The sequence below is a fragment of the Sinohyriopsis cumingii genome, chromosome 1 (genome assembly GCF_028554795.1).
Source record: "Sinohyriopsis cumingii isolate HCF-2022 chromosome 1, ASM2855479v2, whole genome shotgun sequence".
NCBI classification, from domain to species: Eukaryota; Metazoa; Mollusca; class Bivalvia; order Unionida; family Unionidae; genus Sinohyriopsis; species Sinohyriopsis cumingii.
The window spans coordinates 53,930,643-53,953,531 of NC_142961.1; the positions used below are offsets into that span (position 1 = coordinate 53,930,643).

The window sequence follows — 22,889 nt, forward strand, 5'->3', positions numbered from 1 at the left end:
AATAACAAGAGATACCAGTTAAAAGCCATTAAAAAATTAAGCCACTTAATAATAGGAATCACTGCAATTAGAAATAGATTTGATAACCTTGGTAAACTTTTGGCTTACCAATACAAAACATTATTGATATGATGTGTTCAGCTTATGCATAATACATTACAGTGTAAAGAAGAAAGTCTGTGAATAAGAAGAAAGTCTGCTGATATGAAGCAAAAACTTTGCCAATGTAAATAAACTGGAGTCTATACAGGGAATCCAATCCTATATACCACAGATACTCCATTCAAAACAAAGTTTGCTTAATGGTAGACACTTTTGGCATAATCATTATGCTTTTTTTGCACCAAATTCCTTTTGAAGCATGCCACAAAATGGATTACACTTTCTTGGTACATTAAAAAAATAAAATTAAAGCATTACGATGGTTTTTTCATATTTATTATCATCTTTTTAATTACATTCATATAAATTTAAGAATATTCTTAAAAAAAGGTAACTGCTGTAAGATTAGTGTAAGAGTTCTTTCCTTATTTGCTGTTTATAGCAACTGTGTATGACCCATTTCCAAGAAAACAACCTGGTTTCTTTAAATATGAACTTTTCCTCACAAATACATGATATTGATAAGGTAGTTAGCAGACCAGTCTGTACCTTTAACCAAAATTGTGCCAGATGTTATGCCAAATGCTTTACAGTGTGAGTTGTGGATGTTATATGATGGAAAATGTTAGAGCAGATGGTTTATTTTCAGACTTTAAAATATGTCAGATCAAAAAAAGAGATAAATCAACACTGCAAATATAAATATATCCTTTTCATGTGTGCTGTAATTCTGGCATGTAATATATAGATTATACTTTTTACACCCAAATTAGGCTTTTTTTGCCACTAATTATACATATACCTCTGGGTGTTGGGGTTGGAATATATGTAACTGGCCTACCCCTTTTCTGTGCTGTGTACATGTGTATCTTCAAGTATTTAAGCTTCAGATGTCATTGCTTTTAATTCTGCTTTGTAGTCCACAGATTGTTCATGAGACTTTAAACTAAAGTTTGGTTCAAAAAGATTTGAGGCCATTTTAGCAATTGTGGAAATAATTTCATTAATTTCACACTGTTGACTTAATTGCAGATTCTAAATATGCATTTATATGTGTTCTTTGGCAGCAGAAAGTTTTATTTGTATTAATGCCAACATCTTAAAAAAGGATAAAATGTTCAAAATGTAACGTGTTAGTAACTAAACTGACAATAAAAAAATATACACATTTCCCTGGATAACTCGCACACAATGGGGTCCACAATCATAGACCGCAATATAAGTGAGGCGCAAGTTACCAAGGGACATCCAAAAATTGAAGAAAAAATGCTTTGACATCAAGAAAAACGTGTCGGGGGGGAGCAGCGTTAGGGAACTGGGCTGTTTATTGACTGAATCCTCATTTTATAATCACTTCAATAATTTTAATAACACGCTTTTTTAAATGAATTTTTTCTTTATTCTGTTTAAATAACATTTATTTTTAAAATGTCCAATATATGAAAGACCGTTCTTCTGGTTTTAACAACCATCACATGTATGCAAAAAAATCTGTGTATTATGTCACTGCTTCTTGTTTTCTTGACGAGTCTGGTTCCTGTAGTGGTGTTTAATATTATCCTGCCAAATCGGGAGTCAACAGAGCAGGGAACTAGACTAAATGTTGATACACCACCAAACAAGATTCCCTTTTTTCAAAAACACGCATTATTTTTTCGTGAGACAATTGTCTACGTCGAAACTCAATTTTTGTATTTTTCAATTAGTACAATATTGATGTCATGATTTCATTGGAAGTAAAAGCGAAACTTCTTATCATCCTTGAGGATATCTCTTAAGATCCAGTTCAAGAATTCTCTGAAACTCGCTGGCCCACAATGGACCGTATCTGTGAAATCAAACTCTTTATTTTACGAAGTATTCATTTCGATTGGCTGTCTTGTTATTTTTGATCACAGTTATGAAAGAGTCAGTTAATTTAAGGTAGTTTATGCCACATACACAATAACATTTATAAGTGTTCGATTGATCAAATGAAGTGAGTTCACCAGACATACGACTGGGGCTACTAGATTTTAAGTTTTTAGGATTTTTGTGCCTTTTAACTTTTCTTTTATTCCACCTCCTTTATTTGATTCAAAAGACATAATTAACATGATAATACAAAGGAGGCCAGCTTTTAATTCAGTGCAACAATATAACAAATACTTCCAGAAGTCAGTTATCAAAACAGGGTCTGCACTTAATTAGGTTCTCAGAGAAATGCTCGCAGACATACCTTTTAAGGTAGATTGACACATTTAAGACAGTTAAACTTAAAAAGAACTAAAATATTGAATCAGAACACAAATATCAATGGATAAAAAAATTATTTAATTTGTATTTATTTATTAAAGTACTGCCTCCACTCCGTGTAAGTGACATTTTCATTGATCAAAATTGCCTTACATATCATTAATTATGGTGTACTAGGAATGTTGTTTGGAGAAGAAAAAATGTAAAAAATTGTATGACCTATTTTAAATTTGATATTTCATAGTGTGGATTAAAATTTCCAGGTCCTATGTACCGTTTTCAACAATTAAACTAGCAATACATCAAAGCTTCCATTACCAATTTTGATCGCGATTTTCCTCAAATTCAAGAAATAGGGATAAATTTTTTGGGTATTTTTTTATTTAAAAAAATGGGATCCATGCCTGTCCCCACATTATAAGCATGTTTGCGAGTTATTGAGGGAGTGGTGTACTGTAGCAAATGGAGGTGTTTCTGCATCAACAGAAAATTACTTAAGTTACTGGCCTGTTGAAACTGGCCAATAAGTCAACTCAGCCTGTTCCAGCCTGGGCAGACCATTTACAAAGGAAGGGTATGCAACCACAGCAGCAAAGTAGCCAACATTCCTATAAGCTCAATTGGCAACAATTGCACTGGAAACAGAAAAGCAGAAGAGGCAAGAGCAAAACTTGGAAATATATAAACTGCTCCCCATTTCTCAAAGGAATGAGACATTCCTGGGGACCTCTACTGCAGTGTATCATTTTTCCTTGTAACACAAGTAGGTGTATTAGTCTTCTTTTTAGAGCGTGATCAGGTATTGCAAAAGATTGGTGTGTCCTTTTCAGAGTGAAAGAGGGTTTACGTTTGTTATTCACAGCACTCTCTTTCTCAAAAGACCCATCTTCCGTCAGTCAGATGAAATCAGATTAAAGGAGGAGGTGCACACCTTTCTTCAGAAGAATGCAGTAGAGAGGGTTAAAAACATCCAATCATCAACATTCTATGCCCAGATATTTCCTATATCCCAATAAGGTGGGAATTGAGGTTGATTGTAGATCTTTCCCCAACTAAACAAATTTTGGCAGTAAGAAATTTTCAAGATGGAATCTACAGTGTCAGTTCAGAATGCTATCAGACTTGGAGACTGGGCAGTTTCCATTGATCTTCAGGGTGTGCATTTCCACATCCCAATCTTTACTCTGCACAAGAAATACTTCCATTTGTTAATCAGGCAATAAATATTTCAGTTGCCATCTTGTTTAGCCTTAATGCTGATGGTCTTCAGTGTGATGGGAGTAGTAGCTGTACACTTGAGGTATCTGGGGATTACTCTTATCCAGTACGTTGATGACTGGGTGCTACACAACAGAAACAGACAGTCCCTATTGGTCCATATCAATTCAGTTAGGACTTATTCCCAACCTGGAGAAGTCAGATATTATTCCTAATCAGGATGTTGTGTACATAGGGATGAATTTTCCTACCTTTTTAGGTTAGGTTCATGTTCTCATACATGCAGAAAGGATTGACAGAATCCTATCTTGCTGAGGACTTGTCAGGTCAAGACTTGTTGTCAACTTGCCTTTTGCTCTCTCTTTTGGGAAACTTAAACCTAGTATCCATAGGGAGACTCCATTTATGTTCTCTTCAGTTTCTTCTGTTGGCAGTTGGTACCACACAAGAATTCACTGTTGGATCAAATTTCTCTCGGATTGACTCTAGAGTACCCTATCAAGCTGAGGTACAATCAAAATGAATTCTTCTACATGCCCCTGAACCACACTTCTGTTATCTGCACCAATGTGTCAGATTTGGGGTATGAGGGTGCTGTTTTAGGGCCAGAAGGTGTACTCCAGGGCCATTGGTCTTGGGATGAGTGCCCTATACATAAACAATTTGGAAATGAAAGTTTTGTTCTTTGCCCCAAAAGGGTGAATAGACATGTTGTTAGTGGTTGCATACCGTAGACCAGGGTTTGGCAACCTAAGGCATGCGTGCCATAGGTGGCACGTCAAGAGGTTTTTTGTGGCACGCAAAGGGCAGCCAAAAATCTCAATTTTAACAGTGTTACTCTTTTACTGGTGGCACACGCTTGTTCATTTTGTAATTAATCCAGAAAAAAAGTGGCACGCTATGTAAAAAAAGGTTGCCAACCCCTGCCTTAGACAACAAGGAGGTACTCATGATCCACTCTGCATGGAAGTCAGAAGCAGTTACACTCCAAGTTCATCTCATTTCAGGAAAGAAAATTATCCTTGCAGACAGTTTGCTCAAAACAGGCAAGGTAGTCCAAACAGAATGGTCTCTGCATGAAGCAGTTCAGAAACTGTTTCAGACTTCATTCTATGGGAGAAATCTCAAGTATACTATTTTTTATAGACTAATGAAACTCTGCAACAGGCTTACATTTTTTATTTCTCAGTCCCAGTCCAAAGAGCTTGGGCACCGGACACTTTCAGCCTGAGGTAGGACCAGCTTTTCATGAATGCATGCATGCTGTTCAGGTTGATACCTCAGTGGAAGAATCTGCTTTTGCAACACAAAGGTGTAATATACTCTGCTTTACACCAATCCTTAGATTCTCTTACCTTCACACTTGGCTTATCTTGAGCATCTATCTGCCAGATGAAGTTTTCAACCAAGGTTGCCGACTGCATTGTCCTGACCCTGAGACATTCTACATCTATGATCTGTGGTAAAAAGTGGAGAATCTTTTGTGATAAGTGCACTGGGAAATGCGATAATCCTAGCTGCCCCGAGTGGCCAAGTGGGCTAAAGCGCTCTCTGTTACGGATCACTGCCATCACACCTCTGTCTGTGTGGGTACCAGTCTCGGATTCAGCCATTGTGGGTATGTGAGAAAAGCTTGCCAGTAGCTTCTCGTGGGTCGGTGGTTCTTTCCGGGGTTTTCCTGGGTTCTTCCTCCACCATTAATACTGGCCGCCATGTATACATGTATAGCCTATCATGTGCTGAAAAATGGCGTTAAACCCTACAACAACAACAACAATACTTGAGCCATGTATCTTTTGGGGGCCCCAAGTGGCTGAGTAGTCTACAGTGCTCACCGTTATGGATCACTGTCATCTCACCTGTCTGCATGGGTTTGAACCTTAGGCTGAGCCAATGTTGGTATGTGAGAAAGCTTGCCGGTAGATTCTTGTGGGTTGGTGGGTCTTTCTGGGGTTTTCCAGGGTTCTTCTTCCACCATTTATACTGGCTGCCATGTATAGTCTATCATGTGCTGAAAAATGGCATTAAACCCTATAACAACAACAACAACCAAGGTATCTTTTCTGTGAGTCCATAGTTATAGCACAAACAGTGACTCAGACAGCTTCTGTATAAAAGCAGTAGAATGACTGGGCTATAAGGGGACTCACATTTCTTGTTGTTTTCTCATTTACAGTCCATCAGATTCCTTCCTTACTGGCAAATTTAGCTACACAATAGTGACAGGTAAATGTATTACTGACATTAAAATATAGTTTTTGTGGGTTGTGTATATTGCTAACTTTTAATTATGTAATACTTACCTGTTGGGGCACTGGGTGGGCAAGTGGTCTGAAAGGCACTCAATTTTTTCACATCACTGACATCTTATCTTGCATGGGTTTGAAGATCATGCTTGGCCAATTTGGGTATCTGAAAAAGCTTGCCAGTTTCTTCCAGTGGGTTGTGGTTCTTCAATGAGTTTTCCTGGGTTCTTTCTCAGTCAAATTTACTTGCTGCCATGTATAGCCTATCACATGCTAATAAATGGTGTTAAATGCATAACAACCAACCAACCTACCTACCATTATTGCCAGAGGCTCTCCTTCCTTCCTACTCTGATGTCCTTCAGTAGTTAAGGTCCTAGAATAGAATAATGGTTCTAGGAAGCAATTCAGACCGGATATGGACAAGGGTTTTTCCATTGCATAAAGGATAAGCAAGACAATAGTAACAGGTAAGTATTACATACTTAAAATTAGCTTCCCCCCCCCCCCAATAAAACCTTTCATTTGTGTTTCTGAAAAATCTCCCAAAACTACCAGGAATGTTGGCAAGTTTAAGATTTCCAGGCAGTTACAAGAAGTAAAAAGTTCTCCATTTTTCAGACAGAGTTTACCTTTTCCCACCATGAATATGAGAAGCAGCTGATGCACCTGTTGACTTGCAAGGATAAGTCTGGCTTGATCATCAACAATCCAGAGCAGTCTTTTTTCCTCTTCATTGATAAAGCTCAGCTCCAGGTATTTACGGAATTAACATTTTCATGCACTTATTGGATTGTGCCTTAACCCTTTACTGCACATCAGTCTGGAGGTTTAACTTCCTGATTTGCACAGGATTTATCCATTAATTCAGTAATTTGGCATACTTTTGAATTTATTTCTTGTGCATTATTAATTTTATTTATAGTGGTAAAAAAATTTGGGACACTGGATGGGTATTAAGTATACCTTATTTCAGCATGCAAGGGAAGATTTGATTAATTGCCATGGCAACCAAAATCCAGCCTAGAATGTATAAAAATCATGACAAAATTACATATTTTTAGTATTCATTTATATTAAGCTTTATGCTATCTTAGTCAGGCTTTGTATATTTTCAATTTAGATTGTGAACAGTTAGATTTTCTAATTATTTGGCTTGGATTATCCAAGCTCCACCAAATATATATAGGCACACCAGGTGTTTTGTATTCATTTAAGTGTTAAGATTGAACAATTAAAATCAATAAAGTTTAGGTTTTATATTATGTGCTTATATTTTTCTAGGATTTACTAACATTGGTCTTTAACATTTCAAATATAAAAAAGTATTTTGGTCATGCATTTAATTTACTGAATTTATACCAAATAGCTTGGTTACTATGGCAACAGTATAAAAAAATGCACTGTTAATATTACTTTCTTGGAGATGATTTTATACCAAATCTCCCTAACAGCAATGCCTGTGTTCAACTTCAAAAAACTTGAAAGAAAACAGATGAATGACAAACAAGTCAAAAAAAGCTTTAAGGTAAAAGTTATATGATCCTTTTAATGCATATTTATTGGCATACATACATATTATGTACTTTGGTACTTTATTATTTTGATCCAGACACAAGGAATATACCATGATGACGACTGATGATGAAACAAGCTCTTGTATCCTAAGACTTAAGAGTTGTAGAATTTTATCCAGAAAAGCTGAGATCATCTTTTAAATGTGTTACAAGATTTTCCTGGTGATGCAAACTTTAGATAAGTGGGAATTACTGTATATAATCATGGATTTATATTGCATCATGGAAGTAAATAGAATTTTTGATGAATACCTAAAGATCACATACAAATAAACAAACTTGAATTCATTAAACAGTCCTCAGAATTGAACTGTATTTCTCTTTTAAATATATTGTTTATTCATAAAAACTCTACAGAATAATTTTTTCTTTTTAACCCATCACACTTTAAACATGCCATTCCATTAAATCTCTTTTTTTTATGCAGTATTTGAAAAGCTGCTGTCTTGTAACAAAATTTGATATGTATAAACCATGTAAATGCATTTATGTACTTAGAAAGCAGTTCAACCCAAGTTTTAAACTCATATCATCAGTACTAGTGATTAACAGAGCATAGAGGTTTATAAACTGGCAGATTTGAAATAATATGAATTCAAAGATCGAAATAAAAAGTATATTTCAGGCATAAACTAACTTGGCAAAAGAACAGTACTTTTTGGAAATGAGAATTAACTTTGAATTAGGTAATATTAATATTCTACCAGGTGCAGAATATATATTTGGAAATCTAGTATGTGGTTTGTTTGGCAGCACATGGTTTTTAAATTTGCATTTTGGAGAACATAATCAGAAAAGAAGTTTGTCCTCTTTTGACTTACGATAAAAAATAAGCCCCAAAAACAGACAGTTTTCAAAAGAAAGAAATATGAACTTGATTACATCAGTTGCTAAAATAAATATTTGCATTTCAAGAGCAAATATGAGTTTCAAAATACCTGGTATATATATATATATATATATATATATATATATATATATATATATATATATATATATATATATAATGACATGGACAGTAGAAAGAGTGTCCATAAAGCTGACTTAAGTCATATAAAAATAAAATTGTATGAACATCAGATTTCAGAGGGGTATGCAATGAAGGCTTCTATTATAAATGGCATACTGGTACAAGTATTTTTCAGTCAGACAAATTGGGAATACTAGTATAAGCATTTTTTTCATTAAAAAAAAAACAACTTTTGGTCACAATCTCTCATTTATTTAATTATTCCATATTGAATAAAACACTAATGTATGAAGATTAATGGAATATAGCCAAGTTTTAAGTATGTTTTTTAATGATCTGGACAATGTGTAGGGTATGCTAGAAAGGTCAGGGGGGAAGGGCATTAGAGATAAATATGGCAGGAACATCCCTTTATTTATATCTTATTTCAGTATTTAGTGCCAGAATCAAACTTAAGGCTTATTAACAATATAAACCGCTCTGGTATATACAAAATTAATTTTAGATAATGTAGTCGCCAACCATGAAGTAGTCCCAAAAATCAATGCCTGAATCACACTACCCAGAAGTAAGTAAACAGTAAAGATGGCTCATTCATCATTGATTTCACAGGGTAATTTTGTGGATTAAGAAGAAAATTAACACATAGTTATCATATGATTAATCTGGGATACAAGATGTTTTGCTTTTTGGGAATTAATGACCATTTTATTATGAGAAAATATTAAACAGGATGAATGTTATCAATATTGAAACATGGATAAACATAGCAAATAATTTTCATTCAAGGTGAACATTAATTAAGATGAAGAATGTTTTAACTGGGGACAGTGAGTGGTAGTGGGAATATATGTCTCTAAAATCTTGACACCCAAAAAGGTGTGGAACATATTTTACTAATATTATAGCCATATCAAATGCATTTAGTTTATAATTGTACCAGTAACTTTGTTAACTTACATTAACTTTTTAAAATGAAGCCAGATAATGCATGGATAAATTACTGTATTTGCCTAAAACTGCTTACATGATTATCATGTATTATGTGCTGCTTAGCATCTGTAACAGATAGAGAATCTCTTACCTTTCACAAAAATGTATACTTACCCAGTTATGTTATGCATGCTGCCTAATACAAATGTCAGTCTTTGTAAATATATTAATTACTAGCAAGTGACCAAAAATCCAATGAAAGAGATATTATGAGATAATGCCTCATCCGGTTGATCTCCGTTACCAGAAATGTCAACAACAAAAAAGCAGATATTTCACAACTCATGCTAGATGTCAAGATAAGCAGATTATGATATAACAATGCACTGTTTAGATGGTTTGTCAATATGGACAAATTTGTATATGTAACAGTAGATAAATTTCAGTGCATTTTATATCCAGTTTGCGGCTTCCTTTCATGGGGCCTCTGAATTTCAGCACTATAAACCAATGGTTGTATGTAAAAGTTTAATCAGCCAACAATGTCACCAATAAAAAAAAATCACCACATGTTATGTTTTGCAGCTAATGAAAAAACAATCCAAGTTTGCAACATTGGCGAAGACCTACATGATCCCAGAATACACTTTTTATGTGTTATTTTTCGTACTTTTAAGAAGAAGAAAATATTTTTTCATGTACGAGAAAAATACGTATAAAATTTCAGGAGCCAAGCCACGATCGTATTGTATTTTTCATACATGATCTCTTCCCGAAAATGATAATAAACTTTTTACATTTTATTTCTGTACTTTTTAAGAATTTTTTTTTTGTGCACAAGAAAAATACATGTATATGAAATTTCGGGAGCCACAACCATGTTATATTCGAATTCGTGTTATAACGGAGTGCGCTTTAGCGGGGTCACACTGTACTGTTATTTCTACTCCTCCTGAATGGATGTTCATATCAGCAAGTTTTTTTTTTACTAGGCAGCTTCTTGTGATGTTTAGTTGGTCCTAATGGTGCCATTCAGAAAGGCAGTATTGCCTAGCATAGTGGCCAGCTTGAAAATCTTTTTATCACTGTTTCTCCTAAATGAATGGTTATATCAGCATGAAATTTTAACTGATGTCTAGTTGGCCATAAATTAAATTGGTGCTGATCCAACTTCTAAAATGACTGCCACATTGGAGATCTTGTAGATCTTGTTATCAATACTTCTCCTGGATGGATGGCTATATCAGCATTGTGCTTCTACCAAGAGACTTGTTATGATGTCTAGTTCGTATGAAATAGAAATGGTACCAATCTGATCTCGAATATGGCAACCATAGCATCCATCTTGAAAGGCTTGCTGTTGTTACTCTTTCCAAACAGACAATCATGTCAGCATCATGCTTCCACCAGAAAACTTCTTATGATGCCTTGTTGGCCCTAATTGAAATTGATTCCAAGCTGATGTCCAATATGTACACCATCGCAGCTAATTTTGAAAATCTTGTTATCCTTAAAGAATATCATAAATGGTTTCAGCACTTGGTAGTTAAAGGAAGAAATGTTTTTATCTTTAATTCCTGGATATTGTTTGTTGCCAGTAGAATGTCAGTATCATAGAGGGACTCTTGTTTGTTTTGGTTGCAGTGGGATTATAGTGTTTTGTCGAGGTACACATTATTACTGTTTAATGGCTTAATGCAGGGTTTTTTTCCAAGCTGTACATACCATACATATGCTTTAATGTATGAGTGTGTGTGTGTAATTAGGATTTTTAACCTAGCTTTAACAATTTTTCAGTCATATCGCTACGATGCCTGCAGTGTGGCAGTTTATAGCGATGTCTTACACTTGGGCATCATGCCGTGGACACGTAGCATGATGTCCCAACCAGTCACATTATCCCGATACCATGCCGACCAGTCCTAACACTAACCTCTTTGTGCCGAGAGCCAAGTGAGGCAGCTGTTAGTACCATTTTTGTAAGTCTTTGGTATGACTCAGCTGGGGTTCAAACTCATGACCTCCCGCTTCCGAAGTGGACGCTCTAACCACTAGGCCACCGGAGTGATCTAGGGAATTTAGATAAAAAGGAAGGGCCCAGAACTGGTACTTGGTGTTTCTGAAAGCAAACCATAGCAATATCCTGAATAATCCAGGAAGACCTATGAATGTGAATATAAAGATATAACCTCCAAAAGGTCTAGGCTGACTTCAAAGTTTCCCTCTTGGATTGCACTAAGGAAATATCAATTCACATGGATTGCACTAACGAAATATCCCGCTTCCGAGGCAGACGCACTAACCACTAGGCCACAGGAGCAGTGCTTTAATGTATGAACGATTTCATTTTTGTTGGGAAGTTGACTGTGGACTCAGATATTAATTTTTTTGTCTCAAGATAGTTTTTTTTCAGTTATTATAATGGATACAATATGGTTTTATTTTGCTATAAATCAGAGCAAGGTATTTGTTCCAGCTATCGACAGACATGAATTTGAAATAAAAAGAAAAAGTATTAGACCCCTGCCCAAAAATATTAAAGTGTTGGTCACTAATACAATTGCAGTATACTCAGAAATAGTGCAGTATACCATGGCACATAAGTTTTTGTTTTACCCGGCTCTAGTGTTTTGCACACATAAATTTGATTTATCTTGAATATAGTAAAATTCCTTTTCTTTGCAGACAAGTAAGAGCAAGGTGGTCATGTTCAACTTAGCAAGCATATGTCTGTTCCTGCCACAGGTGAGGAACATCAGTTTTCAAATGACAACTTTACATACTTATTTTTAGAAATATAATGCTACAGTTACAGCAGCAGTACATTATCAGATATTGTTGTTGCTATACCTTTTTCTGGTGCTAGTCACAAGTAAAAGGAGATTATTCCCTTCAGTTAGTAATTGGAAGTTTAGAAAGAAAAACAATGATCCCAGTCAATTTACAGAATATCATCTGTCTTTTCTTTGGACTTGCTGCAGTCTCTTTCATCATCTGAGTAGTGTTTTGGTATTTCTAATGTTGTTTGTTTCGTTTTGTTTGTGTGTTGTATTTGATATTTTCTCCCCTGTCCCTACCTAATTTTCATGTATATATGTCTCCCTTTTCTTTGAATTTGAGGGTTTTGAATACCCTGCTAGTGAAGCAGTGCTTTTTTATTTTTCATCCCTCAGTAATTAACAGGTGTGAGGGTAAGTATTATCCTTCCAATTTTTGTTCCATTTTGTTGTTGTTGTTGGTTTATTTCTTATATTTCCTTGCAGCATTCCATATGCCTTAAGGTTTGAGTAAAGGTGGTCATAGAAAAAAAGCTTGAGACAAATAACTGCTTACCATGTACTGCATGTGTAATTTTGTACTCTCTGTTTTCATTGGCCTGACAAGGGAAGGACTTGATGGAAAGTTGCTGAGTCTTATGACCAGAAACAATTGACCTTGTTTCTTCCTCTTCATGACAACAGGTTTTAATACTGTTTAAATGATTTGATATATTTTACCTTTTTCTTTTATTTTATATACATTTTACATAATTTTAGCATCTTCACGTTTTATATTTATCTTGTAATTAATATTACATTTATTCTGAAGGGTTTTTCATACTAAATTTGTGTGCAGTTTATATTTACATATTTGGAACATGACCTGTAGCTGGCACTACATTGCCATTTTTGTGCTGAGTTGTCGTAAAAGATTGCTACATACATTCTTCATTACTGGAAGATCCCCTCTATTCCCAGAAGGGGTCCATAGCACTTCCCAATATAGGAGGTCACCAGCTTCAGTAAGTGAAGGGGTCCATGGCTCATTCCAGGATATAGAAATTGCCCATTTTCACATGGGTGGGGTAACTGACAAAAGGAAAAAAGTTTGCTCCCTTGTTGGAGGTGTTGTTTATATCATTATTTTTTGTAACTCCTGGTACATATTTTTTTAAAATAATTTTTGTAATTTCTAATTCCTGGCTGTAAATTATAAAGATTATCTTTACTTAGATTTTGCCAACATGACTAGGGTCTGTTAGGAGCATAAAATTACATTAGATTTATAAATAGATGCTTACATATGTGCTGACAATCACTAATAATAATCTTAATAATAAGACATAATGACAGCTTTGAGTTAATTTCTTATCGGCTGATGGGGTTATGGATGGTTCTAGAAGAATTTAATAACTACCCAATGGTTGCACTAGGTAACATGAATGGGTAAGTTCGAGATAAGTTGAGTAGTATGATTTGTCACATGGGGTATGTTGTGAAATATATTTGTAATAAAAGGTGTATATAAGGAGAGAACTGAGCAATCAGATTCATTCCTATTTTTGGAGTCATTCTCACTGCAAAACCATACATCAATATAAGGAATGACATTTTCGTTGTTTGATCAGCAGACATATCCTTTTGAAAAGAAAAAAGAAAATGACAACTTTATTTGTAATATTTTTCAGGTAACAAGGAACAGTCCTAGAACAGCCCATCTGGTTTTCTAACTCATCACTTGTTTATGTTCTTACCACACTGAAGTTAATAATTCACACACCCATCCACATTGAAAGCAACATTGCTATTACTATAATTATGGTGAGAAACGAAAAATTAAAGTAATGTCTATGAATTTATAATGATCAGTGTGCACCTTTTTATAATCAGTGTTCCACAAACTTGCTAGGTTACCTGACTGCTCCAGTGGCCTAAGTGGTTAGAACATCTGTCTCAGATGTGGGAGGTCACGGGTTTGAACCGCGGCTGAGTTATTCTAAAGATTTTTAACAAATGCTACTAGCAGCTGCCTCGCTTGGCACTCAGCATTGAGAGGTTAGTGTTAGGACTGATTGGCCTGATGTCAGGATAATGTGGCTGGATGGGGCATGATGTCACAAATCTGGCATGATTCCCCAGTGCTAGACATCACTATGAACTGCCAGACTGCAGACATTGAAGCGATAGGACTGAAAAATGGTTAAAGCTATTTTAAAAATCCATTTCACACACACACACACACACACATTCACACAGTCATTCCTTTTCATGTTAGTGTGAATGGCATATGTTGTTATTATAGTTTGTTAGCTGAATTGCCTTGCTTATCCTCATTTTTATAATACATGAATATATTAAGAACTGTCTGTGGGGAATGAGTTTTGATAACCTGTCATGGGGAGGGTATCATATTGATACCTGTCAATGTTCCCGTTCATCCCCTATGGGGCTTCGGGGACTCCCACTACTAGGTGGTGAGTTAGCCATGTCTCCTCCTATTTCTGCCATGACACCATAAATGCTTTTGCCATGGCTCCTTGCTTTTGTGGAATAGGCATGCTGTAAATTAATTCCAGGTCCTCCAGCCTTATTATCAATGGATGATGAGTGGGAAGGGCTCTGTCCCATCTCCCCTTGAACAGAGACAGGACAGTGAACCCTAAATCAGGAAGACCCTTTCACCAAGGAAGGAATTGAGACCTAATTAGTCCTGTCTAACCCAGAGACTGAAAAAAGGACAATGAACTATCACTTTCAGTTGGCACCAATGGGATTCCAGAAGAACCAGTCACATTGGGTCCTTTTTTTCTTTTGATGTTTCCATCTTTACTCCACTCTGTGTGTCAGATAATGGAGGAATTGTTGACCTTTGATAAGGCAAGACAAATACTCTGGTTAATAGCCTGTTAAGCCAGGCAAACAGTCTTCATGGAATGGTCTATGCACCAGCCAATTGCATAGACAATTTTTATGTATGAGGACAAGTGTTGTAAACCAACTTTTTCACCCACTGAAAGGCACCTCTGATATTTTGGTAGCCAGCATCTTGGGGTGGATTGTGCAGACTATTAAAAGAACTCATCAGTCTGTTGCAAAGAGCATTAATTTGTTGCAAATCAGAGCCCATAAGGTCAGGGCTATTGCTGCATTTTGGGCTTTCGTGAATTATTCTTCCTTGGATGATGGCATTAAGCCACCTACTAGCAGTCTCCCTCCACTTTTTCGTAATTTTACCTTTGATCAGTATCACACTAGAAGAAGCATTTTTGCTTTGGGTCCAGTTTTATTAGCCCAACGAGTTGTCAATCCATTTCTCCAGTCTGTTGAATATCACCATATTGATAGCAATGTAAGTTCACTTTGACAGCATATCTCATTCTCCCACTTAGGCCGACAAATTCAGCAATGCAATAATAGTAGGTTATGCATTTCTGCTAATGTTGCACTCTGAGCACAGCATCACAGATTTCCCACAAGTTGTTCTCATATGTAACCCCAGATCTTGATACCTCTGCATGCTTTTTTTTGTCAAGAAATAAATAGAAAAATACACCTACCACATTTCTTTAAAGCATGTACATGTTGGTGTTACTAATGGCCATAGTCACTAAAGGCAATACAGACTAAGATGGCAACTAAGGTCCATTTTTAAAAAAATGTTTTTGGCAACCAAAACATTCAAGGCTTGTGGTAGTCTGCTGAGTTGCAATAGAAAGTCTTTGACAGCCGCTTTTGTAATGTGCTTTTGAGGTTGAAGGCACACCTGTAAAGACAGAGGTTAATTTATTTAGAGGTTGAATTATTGATAAAAGGAAAATATTTATGCTAATACACAATCTGTCATTGGATTAATTATTAATTTTAAAAGTAATTCAGAAAAAATGGGAATTATTATAATAAAAGCTGGTTGATAATGACTAAAGTTAAATGAGACCAAGATCTGGAGCAGAAAATTCCATAGTGAAGCTCTTTACAGGTGAAGTAGAAATTCAGACATGTTAATGTTTTTTGTGACTTAAGCACTTGATAAAATATTTAAAAAAAGAATGTAAACATCCAAGAAAAAAATGATAGTAAGTTATTGACAACGAAGTTAAGGTGGTAAAACTGTCAACACAAAGATTGTCATTTTTGTTGAACAACTAGTGCATTAAATAATATCTGGGGGGGTGGGGGTTTATGTACCACCAAAGTTTTTGGATAGGGACACATTGTCCCCTGCCCTTTGGATTTGAGATTCAGTACTGGTGCTTCTAAAATGTAGTTTTCTGAGTAGGGTGGGTGTAAGTCTGATTTTGTTCATGTAATACTTTCCTTCTGTTGTGCCCAGTTTCATCCTCCCTCCTTACTCTCATGTCCTTTCATTCCTGGGCCAGGTTAAGGTAGAACACTTTTCCAGTTGGAAGTCAACTAAGCTATCAGACAGGGATAAATTTTTTTATAATTCTAGATCTCCAATTACAAAATACTAATTAGAGGAGGGAATAATCACCTTGGACAGGGGATTAATTCCAGGAATTGATATAGCAACACAATAAAAGCAGGTACATATTATTTTATTAAAATTAGCTTTGCCTCCCAGATACATTTGAACATCATTTTTTTTTAGATAAACAAGAATTTGTGTTCTTTTTTTAATTTCAACATGTTTAATTAAAAAAATTATTTTACTTGATATTTCTCTGTTACAGTAAATGCAATTCATTATCCTTTCATTAATAACCAGTTAATTGATTTAGTCTGGCATTGTTCACTTTTTTATGAAATGACACTTTGACTGATTATGATGTCAATTATTTTGGTTGGAATTCAGTTCTTAGCCATTCCTGTTGTTATAAACTTATGACTATTTAAAAAAGCAAAAGTTCAAATTTTGGTAAGATATCGTGTAGGCTATTATCAATTGTTATCAGAAACATTTGACTGATCATGGAATTTTATCCAGTTCAAAAAACTTTATCAGTTATCATCTCCACTGTTATCATCATCTTTCTTGTTTCAGGATCAGCTTACACATTGGGGGCCTGGTACTACAGAAGACATTATTTCCCCTTACCTGACCTGACTATTTCAACATGGATGGATCAAGATGCTTTATTAATGCTTCTTTACCACTATTAAAATTCACAAATCTTTGTCAAAGTTTTGATTATGATCAAACACAGGCATGAGAATCTTCAGGGAATTCCTAGATTTCAGGGATTTTGTAAGTAATGGTGAAAGGCATTAGTTCCCAATTGGTCCAAAAAGATGAGTATTGAAGAATTTTCTGAGGGAGGTACATAGTATCAGGCTAGTTCTCTTACACTGAAAGGAATGTTGAAATTTATCATTCTCATGCCTGCAGACTATAGGGTTAATATTTATTTCAAATTACCAGCCTGGCTATGAAATAATGTCAAATTTTCAGTTTTAGCACACATTTTCCATTTTGTTGTGTGAAAGTTTGTAATTTTTCACTGGGTAAACTTTATCTTGGTATTTTAGCAGGAAATGTATGTTCTTTCAAATGGTAATCAGTAGTTTGCTTTGTTAATTTTTGTTTTAATTCTCTTTAGTGTATATACTTTGCCTACTCAAAAGAAATCTTGTATAGTTCAACTTTTCTATCATGAAATTAGCTTTCCATTGTAAAAGTGCCAGCGGTCAAAAGCAGAATTATGAAATATATCCTGAATATGAGCTAAAATCTGGATTGTTATTAGGACGTGTATTTCAAAAGTAATCTTTCTTCTTGTGCATACAAGAACTGTATGATGAGTACAAGGTGATTCATTTCTTGTTTTGAAATATTAAGCCTCATTTACGCCATACTGCTATTCTCATCATTTCATTTAATTGTCAAAATTGGAATATGGTATTTTTGGAAAATCAAAATCAGTGGTTCCCAACCTTTTTGAGTTTGATGACCCCTTCTTACTTATGTTTAAAAACAAAATGTTGCAGACCCACACGTTAATTGATGTACTTTAGGCTTAAGTAAATGAAAAAACACATGCCCTTGGAATAGCCTGGTGGCTTCCTTAGGAATAACACACACCACCACCCTAAGGCCCACAGGTTGGGAACCACTGAGCTAAAACATTTAATGTAAAACAAATATTTTGCTTCACTAATTGTATGAATCAATCACATTTTAGAAAGATATTCACTTTTCTGTCAGAAAGTGACATTAAGATTTTAGTTTACAATTGCATCAAACTTTTCCCCATACTCTATTGTTAAACTGTTCACGTATTTTACACAGAAAAACTTGACTAATTGTGCATAGATATTTAATAAATTTACTCGAAGTACACAGAACAGTTAAATTTTAAAAAGTCGGTCTGAAGTTGTCATGTTCTACTGACTTATTATGGTACATTTTGAATATCATAAACTTGTCAGATGGGACAAGCTCAGGGTGTCACATGACATTTAAATGATAATACTCAGAGTGTCAGCATGAGCCCTATACTCTTAGTCACTATGCAATTTGTTGCTTTCTCAAAGGCTTGGTAAATATTGGCATGAGTGAGTTCAGTCTCATATGATTTGTGATGGACAGCATTCAGAAATACCCTATTTAAATTTCAAACACCATACTAGTCCAAAGCAATGAGTAAAATAGCCAATATATTTATATTTATATTTTTTAAAAAATAGTATAGTCTAAAACAGCAAGAGTAAGTCCATTTTTGGCATATACAGGAGGTAACTGTTAAACGGAGGTTAAATTGTCATTTGGAATCTGGTAGTTAATGGAAAATTGGATTGCACATGCAACATCATAGAACAATGTACAACCACTCTGAGTTAATATCTGGTTGAAATCTATGCATTTCATTTGAAAAGAACTAGAGGACATATTGTTGATAATCGGTCACACAGCTAATGTAGCAGACCACAGTCATGAAGCTTGGTCAGCTAGTCAAAGAACTTGGTCATTAAGGAGTATTTGAACTTGTTTTATATTCTCCTTTTGTTCCTCCTCCTTCATGTCGAGTGTATTTTATAGATCATAGGCAGGGATAGAAGGTTTGGTGCATCAGATGATATCAACAGCATTATTTGTAATTATGTTTTTATTTTTGCACTACATTTTAATCTGCTTGTGATCTTAGGTTAATTTGTAATCAGATAGCACTTATGTCAATAAATTTCCTCTTACCATATATTCTGGAACATTGTGCATGATTACCTTAATCTGTATTCAACTTTGAATGGTTTTTCTTATGAAATAAATTTGATAGATATTCTATCCATAATAATGAAATTCTACTGGTCAAACACATCAAGAACTTGTGTAGTGGACATGTGTATGTCATCTTTTAGCAATTTGTTGATCAAAATTCCTGCTAAACTATTTGCAGGAAAATTGTTAAACTTGGCATATGGTTTCATTCATGGACATATTGTTCATACTAAATAAAAAAAGGTGCCCATTGAACATGAAATATGGCTACCTTCCTAAAAATCTTGTTATTGCTACTACTACAGAATGAATGGTCTATTAGCAATGGTGCCTATCTTGAAAATCATATCACTAGTTCACTTGAACAGAGGGTCATATAAACCGGGGTCTGCCACTCAAAGATTATGAAATGTAGATGGTCTTAAATATGTATGGGCCCAGATTTTACGTTCAACAAAGCCATCATGATGCCATCTTTAAAATCTAGTCACTACGCTATTCCCCCCGATTGGGTTGTCATATCAGCATGGGGATTTTACATAGGAACATTTATGAAATGTAGATGATCTGATATAAAAATGGTACCAGTCTGACATAGCCATCATGTAAGAGATCTTGAAAATCTTGTTGCTCCATAATGGAGGGTCATATCAGTATGGGGGTTTCACTAAAACACTTTTGCAATATGTAGTTGGTTCTTCATTACGGTGATGCTGATCTACTCCACAACTATTATTAAAAGAATGATGCCATTTGACACTGAACTTACACTAAAACACCTCTTGCAGTAATGTCTGCTTTTGTGAACAAGTTTGAAGACCAGACCTACTTGACCTCAGGGTCACTATTTTCATTACTTGCATATTTGTACTTCATTGGGCTTATGAACATGACTTGTTCCTATTCAAGTGAATTTTGTGCAGACTTTATATTAAGATGCATGTTGATAAACAAGTTGATAGTTGGTACTCTAACATTGATTTAAAGGTCAATGGTTTTGACACTGGCTTTTATCTATGATGGCTTGTGAGCATGATAATCAAGTATGAATGGATTTTTATCCACCACAGGTAGTGGATATAAGATAAATACCTTAGATGCTTTCAGTTCAACATATTTTTAAAAAAAATAATTATGGATTAACCAAAATTTGTTTGAGTCTGTCATGATAGTGTCTGAGAGTGGTTCAGTGAACTTTTGTCCTTGGATCGGGTTCAGGGTTCAAGGCCATGATGATGATGTCTTGTGAAGATGATAACCCAAGCATATAAGAAAATATTTTTGTTCACAAATTTGGTAGTTTGTTGTTTGTCAGGAAATATGATTCAGCGATTAAGAAAGATAAAAGGAGGAAAGAAATGAACATCTTGTGAATTCCTTCAAATTCTTTTAGACTAGTAGAGTATCAATCCCTTCAAGGGACTGGTGTTTTTATTTATGAGTGGGTTAATTGCTGGCATAATTTTGAGCTTGATGTATCTTTACTTTTATTTGCTTCTTGTAGATAATTGCTCTTTTTATTTTACAGCTGTACTAGTAAATGATGTACTTATCCTTATAAACAAAGCACAGTGCAATAATCAAGAAAAGAACCGGTGGTTGCAGATTCTATCTGTAAATTAGAGCAATTGATCTCTGAAGGTCCACACAAAAAACAAATCAAATAAAAGCTAGTGAAGCAATGAGCAAGTTAAGTTTGACATGGAAGGTAACTGATACCCGTGAGGTCACATGTATATTAAGTTTGTAAATAGCACAGATAAAATATTTTAAATCCAAAGACCACTGTATCAGCATAGAAAGCTTTCAGGTCTTGGTGATGGTATGAAACAACATAACATTGTCCTGTCTTTTCTGTTTTATGCCCATGATTTCTTTTCTTTTTTTCTTTGCTTGTTGATTCATGATATGTAGAAATAAATGAAAACTATTCATGATGTTCCTAATTTTTTTTATTTGCAAGGCATACAAAGCACATACAACACTGACAAAAGTACTGCACAATAGGTAGTGGACTGTACATGCATCATCAGGGCACAACTTGGTAGCAAACATGTCTATCAAACTTTATCATGCACACACACACTGAGCCTGAACTAATGGCTTAGATGGCTCCCAGACCTACAGTAGCCCGTTTGTTTTTTCTGCTTTTTTAATTCTTTCCACAAGTTATGTCTGCAGTTGGTACAACAGTTTTTTCATCTGCTTCTTGCTGTACAGATCTTAAAAATATTTTAATCACTAATCCTACATGGAAGGTTATATCAATATTGGGTTTTCAGAAGAAGGTAGCTGCGCAGGTCAGTCTTTGTTGGCTGCTTTAATGTGTTCTTGGGAAAAGATCCCATTTCCTTGAATTGATATAATCAGTGATGTTAAGAATGCTGCTATAACTAACAAAAATATATCTTAAAAGAAAATTGTTGATCAGACCTCCAATAGTTAAAGTTCTTGATGTTGCTGCTCCTGGATGAAGGGTTATATATACATGGTTTTTCACTGAAAAATTCCTATGTCCAGTTGGTCCAGATGAAAAGAATATCTTGATATAAAACTTTATGAAATTGTTATGAATATAATGAGGTTTTGACATTAATAAAGCTGGATAGTTTTGCGCATTCATCTGCTATGTGTAATGGAATAAGAAAATGGGAGAAATAAAACTAGAGTGATGTGTTGAAGGACTTTGAGGACTGATGTGGGGGAGCCCATTGTGGTAATTTGCATAGGTAAAAGTTTATGCAGCAGAACAACCCAATTCCTCTAAAGTTACAGGTAAATAAATGAAAGATATGTGTTGAAGAACAAAAGTTATTTCACATCATTACCTTGAATGAGAATGTTTAAGCCATCCATATTAAATATTATTGGCAAGTTTGTTAACAGCGGCAATGTTTCATTGAAGTTGGATTATACTGTATATATGAAACAGCAAGAGTAAGTATATAAAACACAAAGCATGATTATTTCAGTTGCTGGGATAGTGTTCTAGTGAAATTCATTTTTTATGGTGGAAGCAATAAGCTATTAGCAAAGCAAGCAAAAGTAAATAGTTGATAGAGTAAAGAGAGCATTTAGTTCTTTGCACATACTGCAATCAACTTATAAATTTACGTCATTCAGCTGTGTATGATGTCTGTCAAAAAAGGAGCACCACCTGTATGAAATATATTCAACACACCTATTAGTTCTCTGTGTTATAATTCATTATCTTGGTAAAATAGTAATTGACCTATGCTATTCAGGATGATTTCACTCATGAAATAGATTGATTGAAAGACAATGAAAAAACAAGCTCATGTTTGTATAGTGGTTTTGTGTTGTTAAAGGAATTTGAGATCTAATTAGTCCTGTTCATAAACATTGAAATCCATACTGAAGAGAGGTATTTATTACAGATGTATTACCTGTAAAGCCTACATTATTTGAAAATAATATATCCCATCCCCCTCCCCAAATAGTCCGTTGCAAATGAGATGTATATTCATTTCTCTATACAGAAAAACATCTCTTGTGATCAAACTGCATCAGGTACAGTTCTGATAATTATTATAATCAATAACAACATTCTGACCAAGATTTGCTTAAAGAATCCGGCAGAGCAGTTTGAACACCAGTACCATTTAAAGACAGAAACTTGGTGCATGTTTTAATTTAATGTTGATGTGATTGTGA

At 34.9% G+C, this 22,889-nt stretch overlaps 1 protein-coding gene across 1 annotated transcript in view; it reads left to right on the forward strand.

Annotated features, from left to right (window-relative positions):
- The window catches only part of LOC149806885 (uncharacterized protein C6orf62 homolog), a 41,420-nt gene extending 20,274 nt beyond the window's left edge, over window positions 1-21,146 (forward strand). Inside the window, exons 5-7 of the mRNA XM_089959116.1 lie at window positions 6,423-6,557; window positions 11,967-12,026; window positions 17,043-21,146. Coding sequence (XP_089815242.1) covers window positions 6,423-6,557; window positions 11,967-12,026; window positions 17,043-17,105 — 258 coding nt within the window. The 3' untranslated portion in view covers window positions 17,106-21,146. The remainder of the gene's footprint in view (window positions 1-6,422; window positions 6,558-11,966; window positions 12,027-17,042) is intronic.
- Window positions 21,147-22,889: the final 1,743 nt, after the last annotated feature.